This window comes from Triticum urartu, chromosome 5A (genome assembly GCF_056163025.1).
Source record: "Triticum urartu cultivar PI428250 chromosome 5A, HENAU_Tu73, whole genome shotgun sequence".
In the NCBI taxonomy this organism is placed as follows: Eukaryota; Viridiplantae; Streptophyta; class Magnoliopsida; order Poales; family Poaceae; genus Triticum; species Triticum urartu.
In genome coordinates, this window is record NC_141877.1 from 83,223,861 (window position 1) to 83,248,880 (window position 25,020).

The 25,020-nt window shown below is 44.2% G+C and overlaps 4 protein-coding genes across 4 annotated transcripts; all 4 read left to right on the forward strand.

Annotated features, from left to right (window-relative positions):
* The first annotated feature begins 3,847 nt into the window (after positions 1-3,847).
* LOC125507963 (uncharacterized) lies at positions 3,848-7,778 on the forward strand. The gene has a single exon (XM_048672506.2). It carries the CDS (start codon positions 4,768-4,770, stop codon positions 7,507-7,509), a length of 2,742 nt encoding a protein of 913 aa, XP_048528463.2. The 5' UTR covers positions 3,848-4,767; the 3' UTR covers positions 7,510-7,778.
* Positions 7,779-7,905: 127 nt separating this feature from the next.
* On the forward strand, positions 7,906-13,384 carry LOC125506799 (B3 domain-containing protein LOC_Os12g40080-like). Its single transcript, XM_087525565.1, has 7 exons — positions 7,906-9,505; positions 9,907-10,036; positions 10,680-11,100; positions 11,183-11,388; positions 11,548-11,812; positions 11,984-12,186; positions 12,336-13,384. The coding sequence occupies exons 1-7, from the start codon at positions 9,366-9,368 to the stop codon at positions 12,591-12,593; spliced, it is 1,623 nt and encodes a 540-aa protein (XP_087381691.1). The 5' UTR covers positions 7,906-9,365; the 3' UTR covers positions 12,594-13,384.
* A 414-nt stretch (positions 13,385-13,798) lies between these two features.
* Positions 13,799-15,352, forward strand: LOC147970400 (B3 domain-containing protein Os12g0592300-like). The gene is made up of 3 exons (XM_087525566.1): positions 13,799-14,264; positions 14,448-14,695; positions 14,811-15,352. The coding sequence occupies exons 1-3, from the start codon at positions 13,850-13,852 to the stop codon at positions 15,108-15,110; spliced, it is 963 nt and encodes a 320-aa protein (XP_087381692.1). The 5' UTR covers positions 13,799-13,849; the 3' UTR covers positions 15,111-15,352.
* A 5,182-nt stretch (positions 15,353-20,534) lies between these two features.
* On the forward strand, positions 20,535-24,645 carry LOC125555686 (B3 domain-containing protein LOC_Os12g40080-like). Its single transcript, XM_087522646.1, has 9 exons — positions 20,535-20,674; positions 20,868-20,980; positions 21,290-21,339; positions 21,633-22,052; positions 22,156-22,570; positions 22,654-22,850; positions 23,142-23,403; positions 23,607-23,842; positions 23,980-24,645. Exons 1-9 carry the CDS (start codon positions 20,535-20,537, stop codon positions 24,259-24,261), a joined length of 2,115 nt encoding a protein of 704 aa, XP_087378772.1. The 3' UTR covers positions 24,262-24,645.
* The last annotated feature ends 375 nt before the right edge of the window (positions 24,646-25,020 follow it).

A 25,020-nucleotide genomic window follows, 5' to 3' on the forward strand; every position in this document is an offset into this window, starting at 1 on the left:
GGGGAAAGAACCCCGGACTATGCATTAGGACGATGCATGCAGCCATTTTATTAAAAGTCTAACAAACCAAGGTCCACAGTGCAGCACTATTGGGGAACGTAGCATAATTTTAAAATTTTCTACACATCACCAAGATCAATCTATAGAGTCATCTAGCAACGAGGGAGAGAGGAGTGCATCTACATACCCTTGTAGATCACGAGCGGAAGCGTTCAGGAGAACGGGGTTGATGGAGTCGTACTCGTCGTGATCCAAATCACCAAAGATCCTAGCGCCGAACGGACGGCACCTCCGCGTTCATCACACGTACGGAGCGAGGACGTCTCCCGTGCCTTGATCCAGCAAGGAGGAGGGAGAGGTTAAGGAAGAGGGCTCCAACAGCAGCACAACGGCGTGGTGGTGGTGAAGCCGCAGTACTCCGGCAGGGCTTCGCCAAGCTCTTACGGAGGAGGAGAGGTGTTGGGGAGGGGAGGGGCTGCGCCTTGGATATTGTGTGCAGCCCTCCCCTTGCCCCTCTATTTATAGGGGAAGGAGGAAGGGGGCCGGCCCCCTCTAGATGAGATCTAGAGGGGGCGGGGCGGCGGCCAAGGGGAGGGGGCTTGCCCCCCAAGCAAGGGGGGCGCCCCCTTTAGGGTTCCCCCCCCAACCCTAGGCGCATGGGCCCAAGGGGGCGGATGCGGCCAGCCCATGTAGGGCTGGTTCCCCTTTCCTCTACAGCCCATTAGGCCCTCTGAGAGAGGTGGCCCCTCCCGGTGGACCCCCGGAACCCCTCCGGTGGCTCCGGTATAATACCGATATGCCCCCGAACCTTTCCGGTGACCGTATGACAACTTCCTACATATAAATCTTCACCTCCAGACCATTCTGGAACTCCTCGTGATGTCCGGGATCTCATCCGGGACTCCGAACAACATTCGGTAATCACATACAAGTCTTCCTAACAACCCTAGCGTCACCGAACCTTAAGTGTGTAGACCCTACGGGTTCGGGAGACATGCAGACATGACCGAGACGACTCTCCGGTCAATAATCAACAGCGGTATCTGGATACCCATGTTGGCTCCCACATGCTCCACGATGATCTCATCAGATGAACCACGATGTCGAGGATTCAATCAATCCGTATACAATTCCCTTTGTCAATCGGTACGTTACTTGTCCGAGACTCGATCGTCGGTATCCCAATACCTTGTTTAGTCTCGTTACCGGCAAGTCACTTTACTCGTACCGTAATGCATGATCCCGTGATCAACCACTTGATCACATTGAGCTCATTATGATGATGCATTACCGAGTGGGCCCAGAGATACCTCTCCATCATACGGAGTGACAAATCCCAGTCTCGATTCGTGCCAACCCAACAGACACTTTCGGAGATACCTGTAATGTACCTTTATAGTCACCCAGTTACGTTGTGACGTTTGGCACACCCAAGGCACTCCTACGGTATCCGGGAGTTGCACAATCTCATGGTCTAAGAAAATGATACTTGACATTCAGAAAAGCTACAACAAACGAACTACACGATCTTTGAGCTATGCTTAGGATTGGGTCTTGTCCATCATATCATTCTCCTAATGATGTGATCCCGTTATCAATGACATCCAATGTCCATAGTCGGGAAACCATGACTATCTTTTGATCAACGAGCTAGTCAACTAGAGGCTCACTAGGGACGTGTTGTGGTCTATGTATTCACACATGTATTACGATTTCCGGATAACACAATTATAGCATGAACAATAGACAATTATCATGAACAAAGAAATATAATAATAACCATTTTATTATTGCCTCTAGGGCATATTTCCAACAAGCGCAGCTCGCAGAAGGAGCACAAAAAGCAAAGTAAATAAAACAAAGCCACAACTGGCAATGAACAAGGCAAGACGACTAAACATCTATCCTATTATTGGACCGCCATCCAAACTGGTTGTAGATGCCCGTGCTACCATCTTCTATCGGTTGCACCCAGTAACCAAAAGCTCCCTGGAGTCCGTATGAGTGAGTAACGACCACGTACGGATCCAAGCGGACGCTCTGTAGATAACCTGCAAGAAATTCAAAAGATTCTGTGTGTTAAAGATCATATCATTCCTGCAATTTCATATAGCCCAAAGAAGTGCACATATTCCTATCTGAATACGTCCCCCAGTAACTGGTTCCACTCCAGTAAGCCATGTCCCAAATAGCATGTCGATGCTAACATGTCAATGTTAACTGGATCCAAGCGGACGCCAAAGAAGCTTAGCGAGAGGGCAATCGATGAAGAGATGTTGTATCGTTTCATCATTATCACAAAAACAACAATGTAAACTGCCTACCCAACTACGCTTAAGCAAATTATCTTTGGTGAGTACCACTTGCTTGTGAACGAACCACATGAATATCTTGATTCTCAACGAAACTTTAATTTTCCAAATATGAATTAACTTGGGATTGGGCCAGAATCAATCAGATCCAAGTACATAGATTTTACCCTGAAAGCCCTGTTCCTAGTTAATTTCCAGTGAAACAAGTCAGGCTGTTCAGAAAGTTGAACATCCATCAACCTTCACACAAGATGCAGCCAAGAGTTCCACCGCTCCCCCACTAGGGATCTCCTGAACTGGATGTTCAAGGGGTACGACTGTAATACTGTAGCGATGTAAACCTCCTTATGTTATACAATATTATACAAAGTGGGATATTGCAAGGCCAAAGGCGTCTCCCTAACCATGTTTCTTCTCAAAATCTGGTTGTAGTACCATTTCCAACCAAAAATTTCGCTCTGCGAAAAAAGGCACCCTTTGTCCGCATTAGGCCTTTCCAGAATGGCGAGTCGTTAGGTCTGACGGTAACCTGGGATAGAGACTTTGATAATAGTTATTTGTTACGTAGGATCTGTGCCCACATACCGTCGATCTCAACTGATAACCTAAATAGCCATTTGCTTAACAAGCATTTGTTTTTGATCTCCACATTCTCAATCCCAAGCATTCCTTGGTCTTTGGTTCTCCAAATAATATCCCACCTGATCAATCTGTATTTCGTCTTTACTTCATCATATTGCCAGAAGAAAACGAGATCGATAGAAATCTAACCTTTTCCGCACCCCTTATGTACTTTCAAAAAAGATAATAGGAACATCGACATACTAGTTAATACCGTGTTAAGCACCAGCCGACCTCCATAAGACGTAAGCTTGCCCTTCCGGCAGCTTAGTTTGTTTTAAATTGATCCTCAATACATTTCCATTCTTTACTTGTCAGTTGCGATGGTGAACAAGTGCCAGTTATATGCCCACTTCACTTGTTTAGTGGAGTACTCATCAACATTGAAAATTTAACCAAGCCAGGGAAAGAAATTATTTCCTTTGGGACCTATCCAGCTCCGCTGGCACTAAAGCGTCCAAAATAATCATGAAAAGGCAACACAACACAACACACCATGATTACAGAAGAATTATCATCATGCAATGAAAGGACATGGGAAGCAAAAACTACCAATATTCACCCCCCTAAAAAGCACACGTGCATAAAGACAACTCCACACACACACACACGAGAAACCGGTCAAGGAAATAATCATGCAGACAAAAACTTTCGCTTTAAAAAACCATAAAACCAAAAGCCGCTGCCCTGCATTTCAATTCCTCAACGGGGGAAGGAAAGAGAGAAAGAAAGAAAAGTCAATGCCCCAAGAACGAAAGCCTTGCTTGCAGCGACTCCTCCTCCTCCCCCCACTTTACAGCCCACTGCGCGTGTGTGAGCCCCAGGGAGCAAAAACTAACAAGGTAGAGCCAATGATAATATTAGTGTGACAGTACCAAACACTTTGTTTTTTACCCGGTGGATGCTACTAAAGCACCCCACCCCACCCCAGCCCAGGCCAGCCTCACTAAAATAGTGCCGCTGCTTACTTTTGCAGCTCCAAAGCGAGGCAATGCAGTAGGCAGTAGCTGCAGTAGTGGCGAGCGTAGTACAAACAGGGGGAAAAAAGGAAAGGAAAAGGAGAGTGAAGTTGGTGTGGTGTTGGTAGTTCTTGGGCGGAAATGAATGCAACCCCCTCTTCATGATGCCAACGCATTCAGTGCGCCCCAAACCACTCGCGACGAGTTTGGTGAGAGCGGGGAGGATCTGAGCTCTGAGTGAAGTCAGTGAGTGTGAGCGAGCGAGTGAGCTCCTTTCATCTCTGGATTTCCACTGGTTTGAGAGAGCATTGATGGGTTCTTCTTGGTGGTGGTGTTGTGCAAAAGCAAGGAGAGTGGAGTCAAATCTTTGCTGAGGCTTCTTTCTTTCTTTGTTTCTTTCTATCCCTCTTCTTTAATTTGAGTTCTTGGTCCTGCCAAAAGCCAAAGCCGTCTCCTTTTTTGCTGGGAAAGGCGGAGCGTGTCATTGCATTTCAGGCATTTCAAGCCCCCCACCCTCCGCCATTTCTGCTTCAAAGAAAGCTCCGAGAAAATCCGCAGTTTCCCCACCTCAAACCCTGAGATTTCTGCACCCACAGCCAGCCGGCCACTGTTCTTGGTTGATGGGGGCGCTCGGGCTCTGACATTTTCTGATCCCCATTTTCTCTCCCCCCGGCGGAAGATCCGGTTTTCTTTCCCCACCCGGAGCCGAGCCGCAGTTTTCTCCGCGCCCGCTGATCCGGAATCCCACCACCCACCCAGAAATCCCGGGGTTTTCCGGTCAGCCCCATCCCCATGCCTCGCCGCGCCCGCTGATCCCAGCCGCGACGCACGGTTGGTCTCCCCGTCGTCGATCCGACTGCTCGGGGGCGCGCCACATGCATCTCTCCCTGTGGAAGCCGCTCTCCCACTGCGCCGCCATCCTCCTCTCCAAGAACCACCGGCGGCGTGGCGGAGGAGGAGGAGGCGGCGGCGGCCATGGCGGCGGCAACGGCCGGCGCGACGACCCGGCGTCGTTCCTCCGGCAGCTGCGCGACGCGCTGGACGCCGCGTCGGAGGAGGGCGCCCTCTGCCCGCCGCCGGACGCCGCCGGCGCGGAGGAGGACGCCGCCGTCACGCGCTCCCGCTCCCTGGCGCGCCTGCGGGCGCAGCGCGACTTCCTCCGCGCCACCGCGCTCGCCGCCGCCGCCGGCCCGTTCCGCTCCATCTCCGACCTGCCGCTCCTCGCCCACGCCATAGCCACCTTCCTCTCCATGTACCCGGACTACGCCTCCACCTCCGACGTCGACCGCCTCCGCCTCGACCACTACTCCCACCTCGACGCCCCCGGCGCCGGCAGGGTCTGCCTCGACTACTGCGGCTTCGGCCTCTTCGACTCCAGCTGGGACTCCTCCTCCTCCTCCTTCACATTGTCCGAGCTCAATGCCAATCTGAGCAACCACGCGCTCTACGGCGGCGCTGAGCCCGGCACGGCGGAGAATGACATCAAGGAGCGGATCCTGGAGTACTTGAATGTGCCGGCCAGCGAGTACGCCCTGGTGTTCACTGTCAGCCGGGGGTCAGCGTTCAAGCTGCTCGCTGAGTGCTACCCGTTCGAGAACAACCGAAGGCTGCTCACCATGTTTGACCATGAGAGCCAGTCGGTGAACTGGATGGCGCAGAGTGCGCGGGCAAAGGGTGCCAAGACGCGCACCGCATGGTTCCGCTGGCCCACTCTCAAGCTCTGCTCGACGGAGCTGCGCAAGGAGATTGTGGGCAAGAGGAAGGCCAGGCGACGGGATGCTGCAGTCGGATTGTTCGTGTTCCCTGCACAGTCTCGGGTGACCGGCGCCAAGTACTCCTACCAGTGGATGGCGCTGGCACAGCAGAATGGCTGGCATGTCATGCTTGATGCTGGTGCACTTGGTCCCAAGGACATGGACTCGCTGGGGCTCTCGCTGTTCCGGCCGGACTTCATTATAACCTCATTCTACAGGGTGTTTGGTTCTGACCCAACTGGATTTGGTTGCCTTCTGATCAAGAAGTCGGTTATTGGAAGCTTGCAGGGGAGGAATGGCTGCAATGCCTCTGGGATGGTCAGGATTGTTCCGGTCTTTCCACAGTACCTGAGTGACTCCATCGATGAATTTGATGCAGTGGAAACAGAGGGACTTGAAGATGACCCTTGCACTCCGAAAGATGAAAATCCAGTGCCTGATGTTCGAAACGGCTCACAGCTGCCAGCATTTTCGGGTGTGTACACTTCTGCTCAGGTCAGAGAGACATTTGAGAGTGACCCGGGTCGTGACAGCAGCTCGGATAGGGATGGGGCGAGCACCATTTTTGAAGAAACTGAGAGCATATCTGTCGGTGAGGTGATGAGGAGCCCGGCATTCAGCGAGGACTGTTCATCAGAGAACTCTTTCTGGGTTGATGTTGGCCAGAGCCCGTTGGGGTCAGAGAAGTCTGGTCAGTTCAAGAAAGGGAAACTGGGATCACCATTACCATCATCTTGGTTCACTGGCAGAAAGGGTAACAAGAGGATGTCACCTAACCTAGCATCGAGGATATCTAGAAGCCCACTTTATGATGGTAATGTGATTTCTTTTGATGCTGCTGTACTGTCAGTTTCACAAGATGTAGACTGCCTCAGGGAAGACCCTGAAGAAGAAATCTATGAGAATGGCCGGGGAAATCATTTTAGGCAAGTTAGTGAAATCCAAGAGGAGCCAGAGGTTGAAGAGGTTGCATGCCAACATGCCATGAACGGTGATTTGGACCACAAGGAAAGTGCGATAAGAAGGGAGACTGAAGGGGAATTTCGGCTGCTTGGACGGAGGGATGGAAACAGCAGGTTTGCTGGGGGTCGTCTCTTCGGTGTTGAAGAGATTGACGGAGCTATAAGCATGGGGCGCAGAGTTTCATTCAACACTGAGGCGAATATGATTGCTGACAGACTACATCGGGCCTCAGATGCTGCTGAAGCGTCTGGATATCCATTTCGTGATGATGATGTAAGTGATGGGTATGATGATGCTCAAGACTGGAGCAGGAGGGAACCAGAGATAATTTGCAGGCACATTGACCATGTCGATATGATGGGGCTCAACAGAACAACGCTTAGGTTAAGGTACCTTATCAATTGGCTAGTAACTTCGCTGTTGCAGCTGAAGCTGCCAGGCTTGAAAGACAGTGATGGAGTTCCTCTTGTCCACATTTATGGTCCAAAGATTAAGTATGAAAGGGGAGCGGCCGTTGCTTTCAATCTGAAGCAAAGTGGTGGTGCTTTCATTAATGCTGAATTTGTCCAGAAGATAGCTGAGAAAAATGGCATATCTCTCGGCATCGGTTTTCTTAGTCATATAAAGATAGACCCAAACCAGAAACAGTCAAATGGAGCACTAGATATACCCGAGGCTTCCTTTTATAAGAATGGTCGCAGAGACAGTAAAAAGGTGACTGTAAGAGTTGAAGTTGTGACTGCTTCGCTTGGCTTCCTCACTAACTTTGAAGATGTGTACAAGATGTGGGCATTTGTTGCCAAGTTCTTAGATCCTTCATTCCTGGAAAGTGAGCGTATTGCCATAGCTACTGACCAAATGGAGGCCATAGCTGCTGAGCACATGGAAGGGCAAATTTGAGCTTGATGTATGATATATTGATCAATGAAGGAGTGGAAGGTGATCTTTCTCCTTTTGTCGAGCCATAATTTGTGTTTCGAGGGGTAATTGGTAGTGGATTTAGCAGATTTTTTTATTCTTTGCCTAGTTCCTCGACATGTGACTTATTTTTGTGTCATGTAGAGTTTGCTCAAATATGTACCAGCGGCTCATCAGTAGAGCTCCTTTCAACTGAACAATGTTTGTAAAGCAGCTCACTGGAAATGAAATAGTTTTGAGTGCTTTGTACTTGGAATGTGTTCATGATGCAGTTTTCACATCCTGTCTTAAAATCGTCTTTTGATGTACTTTTGTTCGTGGTTGTTGCTTAAAGTTGTAACTTTTTTCGCCGACCTTTTATAATCAATCAATGTTGCTGGTTGACTCTCCTTTTTGTTCATGGAATCTCACAACTGAGAATAGTGTGGGCCACTGCTATGTTCCACTTCCATTTTGATTTTATTCCAGTCAATCTGTTCAACATGTTTTTGTCTTGTTGAAATAGAACCATTCAGTTGGATTCGAAATGTCTGTAAGTACTATCACTTTCCTTCTTGGGTGAACTTCAATCATGAATTGTCTCAGTGTGGTATTATCCAATTTCAACCCCCTTTTTGTGCATGTTACGTTTTTTGGCAGGATTACTAATAATCTGACACTTGAGTGCCTTGGATAACCTGATCTGAAGAAGCATTAGGAATCAGTCACACTGATTGTTCGATGTACTCCTGGAGTTTTTGCATGTCCTAGCATTGAAACATAACATTATCATGATTGTTGTCTCAGTGGGCTCACATGAATAAGACCCTGTATAACCATTAATGTTATTCTTCCTTTATTACTAGTAAATCAAAATTACGAACATCCACTACCGATCTATTTGGTATTTTGGTGCATGTCTTCCCCCAGCCCAGGTAAGAAGGTAGCTCCAATTTTGACGGTGCAATTTTCTTTGTGTATGACTTTTGGATGCTCCCTATTTATCAGTAATTATAATCAGGGAGTCCCATCATAGATCCGCTCTGCATTACCATGAAATATCTTTTATGGACCTTCAGTTGTGCTGGTAAACTAAATTGGGAACTCCCTACAAGTCAGAAGCTTATCTTGTGTTATGTGTTGTCAATGTTCAGTTTCTGTATTGGTTTCTACAGTAATTAGTCATGTTAACTCAGGTGGATTGTCAAGTGTTACGCTTAATATGATGATTTCATTAATTTTCCCTTTCAAATTGCTAAAATGTGCTATTTTATTTTTATCCTTGAAATGTAGAAGATAGCAGAATTGTGATAAACCTCTTACTAGGCTCTATTAGGATGCAGCAACTGTACATCAGTTTGTATTTAATACACAAACATCAGTTTTGAGCTTTTGCCCCTACTGTGGCTTGCCCTTTCCTTCTTGTACTGCCATGTAGCAGCAACATCTCATTTTATGCCAAGCAACTTACAAAATGATTCCACCATTGGGCTATAAAATGAAGTAACTGTAAATGCATTTTTAAAGTACAGCCAAAAGAAAAACGATCCAGCATCAAATGCATTTCTTTTCCCAGAATAAATGCCTGAAACATTGTTTCCTGCCTAGGCCTGGCTAGCTCTGACCTGATCAGTGGCTGGCCATACCCTATTCTGTTCACTCAGTTTGACAGCCATAGTCAAGAAGACCTTCCCAAGTATGTCGAAGCAGAGCAGTGGCAGTGTGCTCAGTGCTCATGCTCAGAAGAAAACGATTCATTGCAAAAATTAAAGAGGATGGTTTTCAGTTCCCAGTCTATTCCTCTCCCTAATTAATCAGTTTTACTTCTCTGTCCACAGTGGGTTTTAATTCACATAAATATGTGTCTTGAAGTGTTGAATGGGGCTTGTGACTTTTGGGTTCTCCGTACAGCCATACTATTTATCTGTGACCTTTGCGCTAGCACTGCTCAGAACATCCCTCTGGATCCGTGGCAACCAGCATCCTTGCAGATGTCCTGGTAATCTCCTGCTTTAATCTCTGCTGTTGTTTTGGCTATTGGTACTGACACAATCTGCTACTACACTCTCTAGATATTGCTGCCCTTCCTTATCTTCTTAGACTATATGGAAGAAATGAAACTGGAATATGTCAGTAGATTCTGTAGCTTTTAGTGCTCAAAAGTCAAATCTATCAAATAGCAACTTTTGTCATGCTTTCATCTGCATCAGCCTGAATAAACTTTTCTAGTGATGTTCTTTTTCAACAGTAGGGCACAATGCCAGTACAGTCGGTTCATGTCAGTTAGCCTGAATACTGGAAGTTTTTAGGTTACTTCCCAGTTCCCACCTGTTTACGTGCCTACTGTAAATTGATTTTGTCCTCCCTTCCTAATAACTTCCATCTTTATTAACATTGTAGGAGTGATCAGAGGATGGACAAGTCTTGCACACGATGCAGGGATTACGTCGCACATCAATATTGGGACCACATGGATAATCGGAAAAAGCGTTTCTTTAAGCTTATGCTTGGCAATTTCAGGAATGGAGTGGTACGATCTTTTCGACTGTGCTGTTCCTGTGGACAAATATACATGTTCTATAGTTTTGTTAGTTTGTTGTTTTGGTAAGTGGACAACTTAGGTCCTGGGATAACAGTTTCATGGTTTACTCATCTTAGTACTTGATTTGGAGGTTCAAACCAGTTTTGTTTTTCTGTATGAGTAGTTGTTCGAGAATCAATTTCAGGCAAAAATGTTGAACGTGAGAAGGTTATCGGAAATTATCAGGACATTCACCTCAATATTCTGTTCATGCATGGAGTTAGGATCCACATGTCTGTGGTTCTGTGAGACATGGATAATTTGTAAAGCATGCCCTGAAAAACTGACTTGTTGGTGGGTGGCATATCCTGAAAACCCTCCTTAAAACTATGCATAAGGCATATTCAAATAAAGGAATTTATATCTGCATTGAGAAGAAAACATGTTTGCTCTTGGTTTTCAGTAAAATTAGCAGCAACGACCTTGTTATTTATATGGATCAATATAACTAGTTATTACTCTTAAAATGGTAATGGTGTAATGCTTTCAATTTTATGACATACTCCATGTTAGTGTAAATTACCTCGGTTTTATCCTACCATGTACATGACTACGGCGTTCGTATGTCAAATTTATTTTTTAATCCCTGCAGACCATACCAGAGAAGTTTGTGCGCAGTGTCGGGGGAAAGATCTCTGAACTAGTCAAACTAGAAACTCCAGATGGTAATACATATAATGTTCATATTGCCAAGGAACTGAATAATCTAGTCCTTCGATCTGGATGGTCAAAATTTGCCAGAGTTTATGAGCTTCAAGAGGGTGACCTTTTGAGGTTCAAATACAATGGGGACTCCCACTTCAAAGTTGAGATCTATGATCCAAGTGCTTGCGAGAAAGAGACATCCTGCGTTGTAATGAACCACAATCCAGGTCTCCAAAAACGGAGCGTTCCTCGTGATAATCCAATGTTATCACCGGAGGGTGAAAGGTTAGCAAAGCGTCACAATGGTTGCTGCAGCGACAGTTGCAAAACTTCAAAGATGAATCCAGCAGGCACCCCACACAAACCAAGTAAAAATACATGTTTCTCCTAGTTCCAGCACAGTGCGATCAAGTTTCATTATTAACAGCATTAATGGTTGATATTGCACAGCTAAAAGGGAAGCCCCATCTTCTGAAGATGCCAGGAGTTCGGGTGAACTTCAGACTTCCACCAGGTCTCGCTATTTCTTAGCAACAGGGTGCAACCTGACTGATGCACATAAGGTGGAAGTCAACAAAATTGAGCAAAACATCAGGCCTGAGATTCCATTATATGTCAAAACCATGTCCAGTGCCAGTCTGGTTGATGGATTTCTGGTATGTTGCATTACTTGCATTGCATACTTAATGACTACTTGAGCTGTTTGAGTCTACATAACCTGTTCTTGCGATGATGAGAACTTCAGATTCACCTGTTAAATCTTGTTGAAACTTTGCTGAACTCATCGAAACTAACTGCTAGATCATTTGTAATAGGTCATATGCAAAGATTACGCTATCAAACACCTTCCACGCGAAGACGAATTCATCACACTTTGCCATGCCAGTCATAGCAAGACATGGGGTGCTCATTACAGGATCAACGCTGATGATACATATCATCTTTCTACCGGCTGGTTGGGATTTGTCGATGACAACCAGTTGCAAAAAGGCGATACTTGCGTGTTTGAAGTATTAAAGAGGCAGAGAAGTTTCACAATGGCAGTTCATCTGCTTAAAGCAAGCTATCATCATCCACCAGGTAATTCCCTGCGTATATGCATGCAGTCTGAGGGATCATCCTTTAGATGTAGCTCTACTCACAGTAGGGAAATACTTGAAAATGAATCCAGCAGATTCTGTAAGAGATTATGTACATTATATTGGTTTCGTGTCCCATGTTTAGTAATTTGTGACTGGGTCTTTTATGTAGGATTTCCCGCTTCTTCCAAGAGTCTTAGGCCTGAAGCCAAGAGTTTTAGGCCTGCAGATAAAGTGAGGTTGTCACGATTCACCACTCTGGAGGGTCTTCTGAAGACTAAAGTATATGAGAAAGTAGAAGCTATTAAGCCTGAAATCCCTGTTTTTGTGTCTATCATGATGAAAACCAATGTTAGCAGCAGAAGCCCCAGTTTGGTGAGCCACCATCACTTTGTTCATATTCAAAAGAAAAGGAAAAATACAATTCATCAGCAGAAGTTTATTCCCTATTATAGTGAGAAAACAGAAAATTAGAGCAGTGAAGTTTTCACTAAATCTTACTTCTATTTTTTCCGTGCAATCAGGCCTTCAGTCTGGATTATGCCAAAGATTTTCTCCCTGGTGAGAACCAAATTTTCAGGCTTCACCGGCCTGGGGAAAGCGCTCCATGGAAAACTGAATTCAAGAGCTTTGCTTCAAGGCGTTGGCTTGTTAGAGGCTGGGAGCAGTTTGTCATTGACAACGAACTGGAACTAGACGATGTCTGCCTCTTCGAGCGGATTGAAAACAAGAAGAAGCTCAGGATGATGGTCCACATCATCCGAAAAGAAGAGTACTGTTGATTTGCTCCTTTTTTTGCCTATGCTTTTGTAGTCGGGAAGTTTAGTATCGTCAGTGGGTTTTGTGTTAGAATTTCCCTGACTCATCCGACAAAATCTCAGAAAAGTGCTAGAATAAACTATATTACCTGGATATGATGATACTTCCTGGTTAGTTTGTGTTACAGAATCATGATCATACTGTGGCTTCTAAATATCAGTATAAGTTGTTTCGGATATATCCTTTGAAAATGCGCAAAAATTCTTGTAATCCCATGAAATTGATGTGTACAAATTTGAGAAGCTTATGTATTGTTCTACATTCTTGCAAAGTTTAACCTCAAATTAAGTATTGTCAATGGATTGCTTCTGATAACTGTATGCTGCAACCAGGAGGCAATGAGCTGCAACTAGATAAGATCACAGATAATTTGATTACAGTTAGTTTCTGACAACTTTACTTGATTGAAATGACTGCGCACTGTCCACTCCACTTACTGCCAATTTCACCTCCCCCAAAGATGAAGTAAACATAGTAGCACGCATCTGCCATGGTGGCCCCACCTTTCAGTGGGTAAGGTCCATCAACACCCAGAGTCCACTAGTCTCCCCCTGAGCTGTAACTTGTAGGTGAAATCTATGTATGTATGTAGTTACTCCACTAGTCTCGTCAGCCAGCACCAGCACAACTCCTTTCTCTCTCTTCTCACCAGGAAGAATAAAGGGAATGCATGAAGAGCAAGGCAAGCACAGCTCTGTGTGTGTGTGTGTGTGTGTGTGTGTGTGTGTGTGTGTGTGCTGTGGCTGAGGATGTTGCTTGTGTGATTGCTGAATGGCAGATGAGATGATGGGTGAGAAAGGGTGCGAGAGCTGCAAGAAGTGGCAGGAGCACTACTACTGGGAGCACATGGATGTGAGCAAGACCAGGTTCTTCAAGCTCATGACACAAGATTCCCAGCAGCGCATTGTAAGTATCCAATACCCTCACAAGGATTGAACTCCGTAACAATAGTTGACGGCTTGTACTAGTTCCAAATAGTTGATTTCCCCCCTAAAAAAGTTGATTTAAAAACAACAACAACTAGGATTAACCCTGATTTTCTAGAAAGCATAAAGAAGTTCTTACAAGGCTCATCCGTCACTATTGGTGTCTTCTCCAAAAAAGGAAATGTCTTGGAAGATGGAACTTACCTCCCAATAATGGGCTGTACAGACTTAAAATGCATTAGGTCCTCTGAACCTAACCATGTGACAAGTTCGCGAGCAATTTCATCAGGCAGATGCAGAGCCCACAGGGTTTTGACCTGAAAGCACCAAGCGGCGAAACGTGGCATGTGGGTGTTAGCAAGGTTGGCAATGACCTGTTCTTCAGCTCAGGATGGGTAGATTTTGCCAAGGCTCATGAACTGCAGGAGAATGACCTCCTGGTCTTCACATTCAGTGGCAACTCTTTTGAGGTTCTGATCTTCGACGTGAGCGGCTGCGAGAAACTGTCTTCTCTCTTCGCTGGCGCTGGTATGCGCAAACATTTTGATGGTATGATGGGTCAACAGGTTGAGCAATACTCTCTTAGTGATGATTCTGATTCTGATGATGATGATGATGACGACGATGGTACAAGTGTGCCGTCTCAGTTGATTGAGTCCCGTCAGAATGTCTCCACTTTAAGGAAATTCAGTAGCCGGAACAAACCAAGTAAGGCATTATGATTTTGTGGTTCGACTAATGCATGAGATGTATCTCTGAATATATCCCTTTCTTGAGATCTCGGTGTAGTCAGCTAACACAGACCCATGTAGTTAACTATGCATGATCAATAATTATCTTTTGCTGGTAATTTCAAATGGTAAATTTAAGCTCATGTACACACTGTTTCAGGGAAAGATCTTCTTCCTGGATCACCAAACTGTAGCAGCTCATGTGATGTTAAGCATGAGGAAACTGAGGAAGAGGAGAGTGATGATGACACATATGCTGACTTCGACTACTGCTACTCGAGGGTTGTGAAGCAACTACCCGACGACGAAAAACATGAAATAATCGGGCTGACTTCGCTGCAACGGGGCAATCCAGCGTTCATGACAGTTCTTCTGAGGGCCCACCTGCAACGCAAGGACAACTTTCTGGTCAGTTTGGATTGATCAAAACGATTACAGCAAGCTTGTGTAATTCTTTGTCAACTCTGGCATGCACAAGGTTCCCATATGTTTAGACATTAATTTCTCCTTGTGGCTTGTGTAGGTCATCCCCAGTGAATTTGTACACGAACATCTTCACATGAGATCACATGAAGTGCTGCTGCTCAGGCCAAACAGAGAAGAGAGGTGGCATGTCAGCTACTACCAGGGGAGCTCCAGCAAAGGCTTCAGGGGCCAACCCTGGGTCAAGTTCATCCGCGACAACAAACTGCACAAGGGGGATATCTGCGTCTTCGAGCTGATCAAAGGCGCGAGGAATGAGAACAAGAAGGCCGGGACGACGATGACCGTCCATGTTGTCAGGAGGAAGAAGTCCGACGGTCGGTTTGCCTTAGTGGGCTAAGTTCCTGCAGCGTGTGCGACGTGTGCTGAATGTTTTGGCGTGTAATATGCAGTGTAGATATGTGCAAGTGCCTAGTACTGAAACCTGAACTGGGAGTACTTAGCTGGTGTTAGCAGTGTGCTGAATGTTTCTGAACCGGAGAGGAAATCACCACTGATCTTCATCAACAATGTCTATCCGCTGACCCCCATGAGATGTGAGTAGTCCACCTCCAAGACTAAGGGTTCATAGTAGATCTTTCTTTTGTGTTTCTAATGTTTGCATAACTCCTTGACAGAGGTTAGGTCTTCAACTCTATGTCATCATGCTTTATTGAAAAAGGCTTTCGCCCCGCTTTATAAATAAAGCAACCACCAGGCAAAAAGTATCAAGGTAACAACGAACAATCCACACACAAACACAACGCCACCGCAGGCAAGGTCCAACACCCACACACAAACACATAGACCCAAGTTCAGCTGTGGGCACAGCACAACAAGCCCAACAAGGCTCACGACAAGACAACACATAAACGAAGGTGGCGGTGTCATCATGCTTTGTGCAATGCTCTATTTTATTATTTAAACTCAGGCGTATATGAGGGTTTCAATCACTATGAGTGAAGTATTAGCCATTAGGTTTGGCGTGTGTCGATATAATGGATTTATAGACGTACTGCTTATATAACATGATCCCAACCTATGTCATAATTTGGCATGATTGTTTGGTTGATCAAACTCACATGCCTAGGCTTATATTCATGTGTTTGCACCAGAACCAACTTGTGGTTGGATGATGTGAGTTTCAGGGCCATCCATGTGAGAAAAAATGTTTCCATGCTTTTGTGAGAGATGCTACTACCCCCCCCCCCCCCCCCCCCCCACCCACACCACCACCACACACACACACACAAAATCTCAATTCCTTGTGTTTTTGTTTACTATCATTATTTGTACTGAAAATACAAACAATTTAATACTACAATATCTACTCGTTACTTGTTGCAACTAACAAAGCTAATGAGGTTGACACCCTCATTAGAACCATCAGGGGCAAAAGGTGCCTTTTTTTATTGTTAACTCTACACAGTACACACCGATACCTTGGTTTCTCAAGTTAGGGGAAACACAGGCCACCGCTGCAAACCCTTGCGCTTGTGGGCAAACAACTGGCTGCAGACTATAGAAATTGGAGCAGGCACCACCTCACCTGCTCAACGACCATCAAGCAACTCCAAGCCACATAATCTCTCTCGGATCCATGGGCTATTTTAGGGATCATAAATAGAACATTCTATTCGAGCAAATGAATGGTTAGCAAATTCCGACAACAAAAGATTGACATCATGGGAAATTTAATCCTTTCTCCCCTTGAGATGAAATGCATTTAATGTCGGTTAGAAAGATGACCTTGCTAGTTACTCTGTCATGAAAAGCCCCATGTCACATGCTGTTAGTATGTAGCATGGCAATCTGAGTCACGTTTGCAAAGCTTGTGGTCGCGGGAGGGGGAATGTAAACTGCCAACTAGATGAAGGTCAGATAATAAATTGATAAAATGTTGTTGACGATGAAAATAAATTCGCAATTTCAAAATAATATCTCTTGGTTGCAAGAATCCAAATCAGGTAGCACATACTCCCATCTAACTACTTAAAATCACATTGGCTATTTTGCTTCGAGAATACCCCAATGCATAAGAAATGGAAGTTTCTCCCAAATTAAAACCTACAGTAGTACAAAACTACTATGCTTGTGTTCTAGTTGAACACCCCCACATAGTAGTGACACAAAAGTTGCATCTATCAAGCTTTCCTCTCGGAAGATAGCTGAGACTCGTGCTAGTTAACTTTGGGTTGATGAATCCACCACCAAGACCACATGATCCCAGAAATGGATTGGCAAGCAAGTTCTTCTTTTATAATACTCTTGTATCATAAAGGCTTGATATATTCTTGACCCCTCTCATCCCTAAGAAGACGTATGCTCGACAAGTAGGGAAGGAAATGTGTTGGACTGAGAGATATATCCTCTCAGTCCTAGCTACACCTGTAGTTGAGCATCACGAGAGAAGGTGGCAGAGGCAACAAAAAATGTGAGAAGATACGGTGCTAAAGGCCAGGTGACGGCGAAGTTAGGATGCTTGTGTGAACATATATATTGAAAAGTGAAAAAGCGGTGGTTGAAAGATAATATGATCTCATCAATTACACTTACACACCACATGGTAATTGAAATCATATTTCAATAGTATAATTTATTTATAGTATATTGGTACTGCATGAGATGCACGTGGGAGGACCACACAAACTCAGCTATTCGTTCACCAAGGTATGACCTTTGTGTGGAGTAATTTGGTGCATTGTTTGGTTGATGACTAATATTGCCAAGGCTAGCCTTAGAAGAAATATGTCCGCTCAAAAGAGCGCGACCAACTTTGATGTATGACATGTGAGCTATATATATCTAACAAAAGGTGGAAAACCACAATTATCACGACAAACCAAATACATGCTTATATAATTCTGGAAGGACTAACATTTGATGTTGCAAACTAAACATTTCATTAGAATTTCGTCTCTCCTCTCGATTGAGTGCACTGTCTCCTACAACCATCAGCACACACTTCTATCCTAGCGCACACTCCGGAACCACCCCCCATGGAACACACACTCCCATGCCAACAAAGCATGTCACATCAAACAAGAACAGGAGGAAAGCATAAGAGAGCTAGCATGGTCCATTTTATCTTTCGTACAATTTTTTTACATCATTTGGGGGATATGGTTCTTTTTTGTGTTCACAACTAGTGTGTCTTGATGAATATAAAGTTAAATGGTGAATTCGACAAGGGTTTCGGCAGGTGCTGGCTATCACGACACATTCATGATGCTGGCAAGAGAAGCACACAGATCTTCTTGATTCTCTTTCAGGATTTCGCGTTGATGGTTGGACGGGCTGATAAATTTCACCTGATGCACCACATTTACTTTCTTTGCATTATTATATAGAGCTTAGTGTATTCCCTTCGTTTCAGTTTACAAGTCCTGCACGTATACCTAGGTTGCCAATTTTATCACCCTAATATAAACTATATAACACAAAAATTATACCGTTTGAAAATAGAACATCTGAAGTTTATATTGGTATATTTTTTTGTAATATATGACCTGTATTAGGTTGGTCAAATTGACGACCTTGGAGTACGCGCACACCCTCTAAACTGAGAGAGAGGGAGTATATATATAGGGTTGGGATTAAAATGGTTACACTAGTCTCTAGACTATGGAGAGAAGGCATGCCAAGTGAATAAACTATCACCAACACATACATTCTTCATTTGATAATCAACTATACTTATTTTTAATAAACATGTCTTGGATGGATCATAAGTTGGTTTTAGAATTCAAAAGAAAAAATATTCTCTTTGGAGCTGGGCAGTTGAGCTACCTATGTATGCTCACATTATTACACCATGTCCTTCATCTACTTTTCTCATGCTTATGAATAATCCGTCTAAGCTGTGCAATATGTAACTATATATGCAATCTATAAAATACAAGTTGTGATATATGAAAAGGCACGCGATTGTTCTTTACTTCCATTTTGATCTGGTTTAACTAAAAAACATTACATTGATTATTACAGTTAATGTCTATGGTTCAAAAGCATTAGAAAATCACCTACATTTACATGAACATTTTTTGGTTGTTCATTTCTTTAACTTAGCACATTTATTTTATGAAGTTATGATAGTTCACTCAAATTATGGGATATACGTACTAAGTATATAACTTGATAATGTGGTAGAATTGTAGTATGAAACCTTATTGGGAGGAGATTCAATAATATCACATGATGCCATGATGGCAAATCAGATGTTTGCAAACTAGGAAGCAAATTTTCAACACTATAACTATGCAAAATGACAGACTTATGATTATATAGTATGATAAAAGTTCAAACCTGGCACTAAAATGCCAATTGCATCGAATAACTAGTGCTCCCATACTAGTTGTCAACCCCCGAGAAATTGCCGCCGCCGCCATCGACGCCGCTACCGCTGTTGCCCACCGATTTGTCACCGTCATTGGTATTCATCGGCGCCATGGCTGCTACCACCTAGGTGAAAGAGAAAGTGAGCTGTGCGAGCTGCGCAATGTGAGCGAGGTTGGGAGAGGAGGAGGGAGGGTCGACCATTTTGACCTCGGCCCAAGCGACATGGTCTGACTGATCCCCGTCCCTAACAACCGTCAGGTGGTCCCCGTCTTCCCCGATGCCAACGTGGCCCTGACAAGTGGGCCATATGCGGACCCAACCTGTCATAATCCTGCTTAACCAGACTGAACCGGTTTCTAAGTAAAAATGGTACTTCCTCATCCACAATAAATCTCGCAGTTTTGAACCGAGATTAGATTTTGGATCGGAGAAGTAGTTTTTATTTTAGACAAAAAGTTGAACATAGTGATAGTTCTGTGGGAAAGTGGTACAGTAGTAGTATTATACTACCTTCTTAAGTCATTCGTGTAGTTTTAGGTCGACAATTTAATCATCTAAATATGAATTATATGTGATAAAAAATATATATTTAAAAACTACATCCGTGTAGAAATATAATAATATATTTTTTATGACATATAACATATATTTAATCCTTCAAATCGATGATCTATAACTACACGAATGACTTATTCATAGTAGTTTTTTTAAATACTTCAATAATTGCCTAACCGTGGCGCGGCCCGCCGGCGTTCACCGGCACCGCCGCGTCCGGGAACAGACCGACTGCCGCCTTCCACGTGCCCGCGGGTTCTCCCTCATCGAGGCAACCCACAGCGGCGCTGCCGCACCGAAGCCGAAGGGGGCCCATCACTCCAGCGCTGGGTTATCCGAGGCCGTACCGGCGCTGGCAGGAGGCGGAGGGCGCGCCCTGAAGGAATCTTCCTGATTAGACATGGCTTGCTCTGACCTGGTGAGTGATGGCCTGCTCTGTTCACTCGATTCGCACTGTAGGTGAAACCTTCTCCGTTTCTTCATTTTGTTCCAAATACTGTAGAACAATGGGGTTCAATCCAGGTCAAGTTTTTCTCCTCTCCTCGCGTCTCCTCTTATTAGCAAGCTCTGTTTGTTATTTTGTGTGTGCCTTGGATACTTAAATGATGTTATTTGGGCTCCTGACTCTAATGTTGAAACCTTGGCTCTGAAGCTACAATGTAGAATTTCTTGTAACATCCCTGTGTTGATCTTTCTTGTGGTTTTTGCTATGGAGGCTCAGCTGCACTCTACAGCACCCTCTGGGTATAGCTGTGCTCCCTTATCTCCTTGGCATTGCGAAAAGTAGGGTACGATTCCTTCTGCTCAGATTCCAGAAGTTCTCAGTTGAAAGCATGGTCTGCAACTCTCTGAAGACTTTTCACGTGAGACTCTTTTTTTAGTTGAAGGTGTGATGGCAGTACAAGACCCGCAAGCATCAGCTTGTATGGTCTGTCATTCATCTGCATATATCTATGTTCTTGCTCTGTGCTTGGGCATCGTTGGCAACTTGGCATTGTGGCTGGCTTGGCTACTTCTCTGCAGAAATCAAGTATTGGCTCTTGGCAAAGGTAAGAGGGTTCTACTTTCTACTACATCTTAGAGCATAAACTTGATACTTTGGATCTTGTTTATGGTGGCTTCTTTAGTGTTTGCTTGCATAGCTTACTTTCCTTTGATTTTTCTGACATCAAATATATGCATCCATGTGAAGTTGGAACAGACTGCTGATAACAAATATTACTACTTCATCCTATTTTAGGCTGCTCTTTTGCTCTGGGCTTGGGGTTTCCGCATCCTTGGCATATAGACTGCTTCTCTGCATAAGTATTGGCTTCTTCAAAGAGCTTCTTGGCAAAGGTAAGAGGCTTCTTGTCTTTCTACTTGCTACATCTTTAGATCATAAACGTTTAGATGATGTTTATGATGGCACACAGACACAGGAACCTAAAGTGCATAGTTCTATTTGTCCTGAAATTTAGTATTAGACGTTTTTCTTTGATTTATCTGGCATTGGAATAGGCTGCTGGTAGTAACACATATTGCTACATCTTCCTATTTTACTCTGAAAGAAGTATTGGCTGTTCACAAATGTAAGAGGCTTCTTCTTTTTCTACTAGATCATAAACTTGCTAAATCTTTAGATCACCTGAAAAAAGCTTGCTCCAGTATTGGACACCTTTGATTTGTCTGACATTGAATATATGCATCCATGTGAGGTTGGAACAGACTGCTGATGATAACACACACTACTACATCTTCCAATTTTAGGCTGCTGTATCTTGCTGTCTTGATTCCCCACCATTTTGATTACATTTGTCATGGCGCCGGATCAAGATTATGATCAAGATAACAGTCATGTGGATGATACGCAGAAGTATTTTTTCAAGTGCATGGTTGGTGATTTCCCAGAAAAAATGGCAAGCCCTGGTGCATGGATGCCCTTTCTCTCCTTCAGATGGAATGCCATCCTGGTCAGAATGATAATTTTGTTGTTTGTTTGTTCCTTCAGGCCATACCACAGAAGTTTGTGGAGAATTTCAAAGGTCATATCTCTGAAGTTATCAAGCTAGAAGCTCCTGACGGAAACATATACAATATTCAGGCTATCAGGGATCTGAACAAGATAGTCCTCGGACCTGGATGGGGGGTATTTGTCAGCTTTTACAAACTAAAAGTGGGCTACTTCCTGGTGTTCAGGTACATCGGGGATTCTCACTTCAAAGTTCTGATATTTGATTTTGGAACTTGCTGTGAGAAGGAAGTGTTCCACGTTCTCATGAACTGCGACCCTAATGCCCAAGAAAAAGAAAGCAACAGTGAGTCCCATCGAAGGTGCGAGCTCTGTGATGTGCATTTCTATTGGCATCACCTGGATGATAGGCAGAAGCATTTCCTGAGGCTCATGGTTGGCGATTTCCGTCGAGAAATGGTAAGACCTTGGATGATAATGCCCTTCCTGACTTCTTGATGAAGTGTCGTCTTTTGATCAGACATATATAATTTGTTGATTGCTTTGTTGTCTGTTCCTGCAGAGCATACCACAGAAATTTGTGAACAATTTCAGAGGTCGGATCTCTGAAGTTATGAAGCTAGAAGCTCCAGATGGAAACATATACAACTTTAAGGTTACCAAGGATCTGAACAAGATAGTCCTTAGATATGGATGGGCAGCATTTGCCAGTGATTATGAACTAAAAGAGCATGACTTGCTGGTGTTCAGATACATTGGGGACTCTCACTTTAAAGTCCTAATATTTGACCCAAGTGGTTGTGAGAAACAATCAGTCCACATTGTCTTGAACCATGCTCCTAATGTACCAAAAACAGGCATATCTCATGATCGGTCATTCATCAGGGAAACCAGGCGCCGAGACTGCGGATCACACGATAACAACAGTAGGAAAACTAAAAAGATGACTCTGGTGGACTCTCCTTCACCGAGATTTGGTAAAGAATTGCTAACTGATGTACATTTTCATTGGTGCCTGTAATTGCTAACTGATGTCTTGATGATCGGGGTTGTGGAGCAGAAGGTGTCACATCTCCAGAAGTCACCATGAATTCAGGTGGCCTTCGGGAAATCACCGAGCTTCACTATGTCCTAGCAACGGGGTGCAATCTGACTACATCACAGAAGGCAGAAGTCGACGCGCTTGTGAAGAAAGTTAGGCCTGTAATTCCATTTTACATCACAGCCATGAACAAGACAAGTATGTCCGGATCTCTGGTATGTGTGCAGTATCCTCTACAGATTCAATGAGACTCCTGCAAAATTTGTTATTTAATGTTCAGATCTCTTGTCTAAAATTTTGTTGGAATTTTTAAAATTATAGTAGCTCTCTGTAAATTACAATCTTCAATAATTTGAAAGTGGTGTATCACGATAGACATTCCAATCAATGGTTGAACGATGAATATCATCGAACTATTCCATTCCACTGCTGAATGACAGAAACTGGAGTTTTTCTTACTAATGGACTGATCCTGGGAATCCTCATGATTCATTCATCTGTAACAGGTCATCTGCAAGGATTACGCTGCCAAATACCTTCCACATGAAGACCAATTCATCACACTCTGCCATCCTCATAAGAGCAACATATGGGTAGATAATTTGAAGGTTATCACTGATGGTTCATGCATGCTTTCTGTTGGCTGGTCGTGCTTCGTTCTCCACAACGAGTTGCGGGAAAGTGACATCTGCCTATTTGAAGTATCGAAAAACGACGGTGAAGTGACAATGGTTGTTCATTCTCTTGAAGGAGGTCATCACCTACAAGGTGAGTATGCAACACATTGACACCTGCACACATGACATTAAAAATAACGCTCAGGATCGCCAACTTAAAAAAATGAATTTATGAGACAACATAGAAATAGACTCCTTTGTTTTATGTAGCCATACCTGAACCAGTATGGAATCAAGAGTGAGTTAGTGTCACTTTACTCGATCATTTTGGAATGCCCATTTGTGTTTGTACAGGGAAAAAGCCCGAATCTCAAAACAAGTGCAGTTATCCAGTTAAGGTCGAGGTGACCGAGGAAGAGGAGAGTGACAACGAACTTGCTGAGTCCAACTACTACTACTCAAGGTATGCCTATGACCTGACCGGCAAGGAGCAAGAGGAGATATTCAGGTCAGCGTTGATTCAACAGGGCAATCCGGTATATGTCGCCGTTCTGCAGGAGAATCATGTTAGCAGCAGGAATAACTTGCTGGTCAGTTCAGTTGTTCCGCTAATCACAAACTGGAAGACCTAGACAGTTCATTAGACCGTCTTTGATAGACTTTCTGAACCGTCGGTGCGAAAGCTTTCTGTACTAATGACTAATGTTCTGCTGTACTATATATGCAGACCTTCCCCAGAGAGTTTGCGGCTAAGCATCTTGCGGAGAGGTCGCATGACATCCTGCTCCTGAGACCTAACAGGAGAGAGAAGTGGTGCGTGAGGTACTACTACCATTCTATGATGAGGATACAGGGTTTCAGCTACAGTTCCTGGACCAAGTTTGTCTGTGACAACAGGCTGCATGAGGGCCACGTCTGTGTCTTCGAGCTGATGAAAAGCGCGTGCAAGGCGACGATGATGGTCCACGTTTTCAGGAAGTTCAATGGCAGGTTTGTTCTGCTGGACTAACTAGCTACTTCTGCGTAGCTGCATCCATCTTAATTTGTCGTTGAATAACTGAAGCGGTTGCCACTGGGACCTGAAATGAGAGTAGCTTGTGTACCAGCAGAAGTAGTTGCCTTTTTTTCTTTTGAGGGGAAGTAGAAGTAGTTGTAGAAACGTACCGTATGAATGTTCACTCCTGATTCACCACTCATGACTGTGATTTCAGAACCAAGAGGAGTATTTCAGTGCTTGTAGCCGTAGGTAAAAGGCATGCCAAAGCATCTATGGCTCACTCCCCTGAAATTTTATTGAATGTAAATCGGTTGACTGAAATTTTATTAAATCTAAGCCGAGTCCCAGCTAGTGGATAGCTGTGTGCACATGTTACTCGAGGACAACTACTCAGCTAATCGGCGACGAAAAGTTTTAACTTGTAACTCGTGTGTTCTTGTGTGGGTGGGTTCTTTAAGTGGTGATTGACTAGGAGAAATTAATTGTCTGTTGCACGATCTGGTTCTCGCGGCCGCTTTGGCTGTTTTGTTGTGGCTTTTGTTAGACCTGTGATGATATGAAGCGTGTAGTTGCAAGATTCATCAATGGCTCTTTATCTGGTTTTGCAAATTCAGAAACTTGTCGAGCAAATTTGCTGGAGTGGATGATCACAACATCAACAGCAGGAATCAAGCGCTAACATATTTTATTTTGAGATTGAGATCGAGAGATGTAAACCGCCGGATGGGTAAGGGTTAGACGAGAACTTACAAATTGATGCGATGCTAGCAT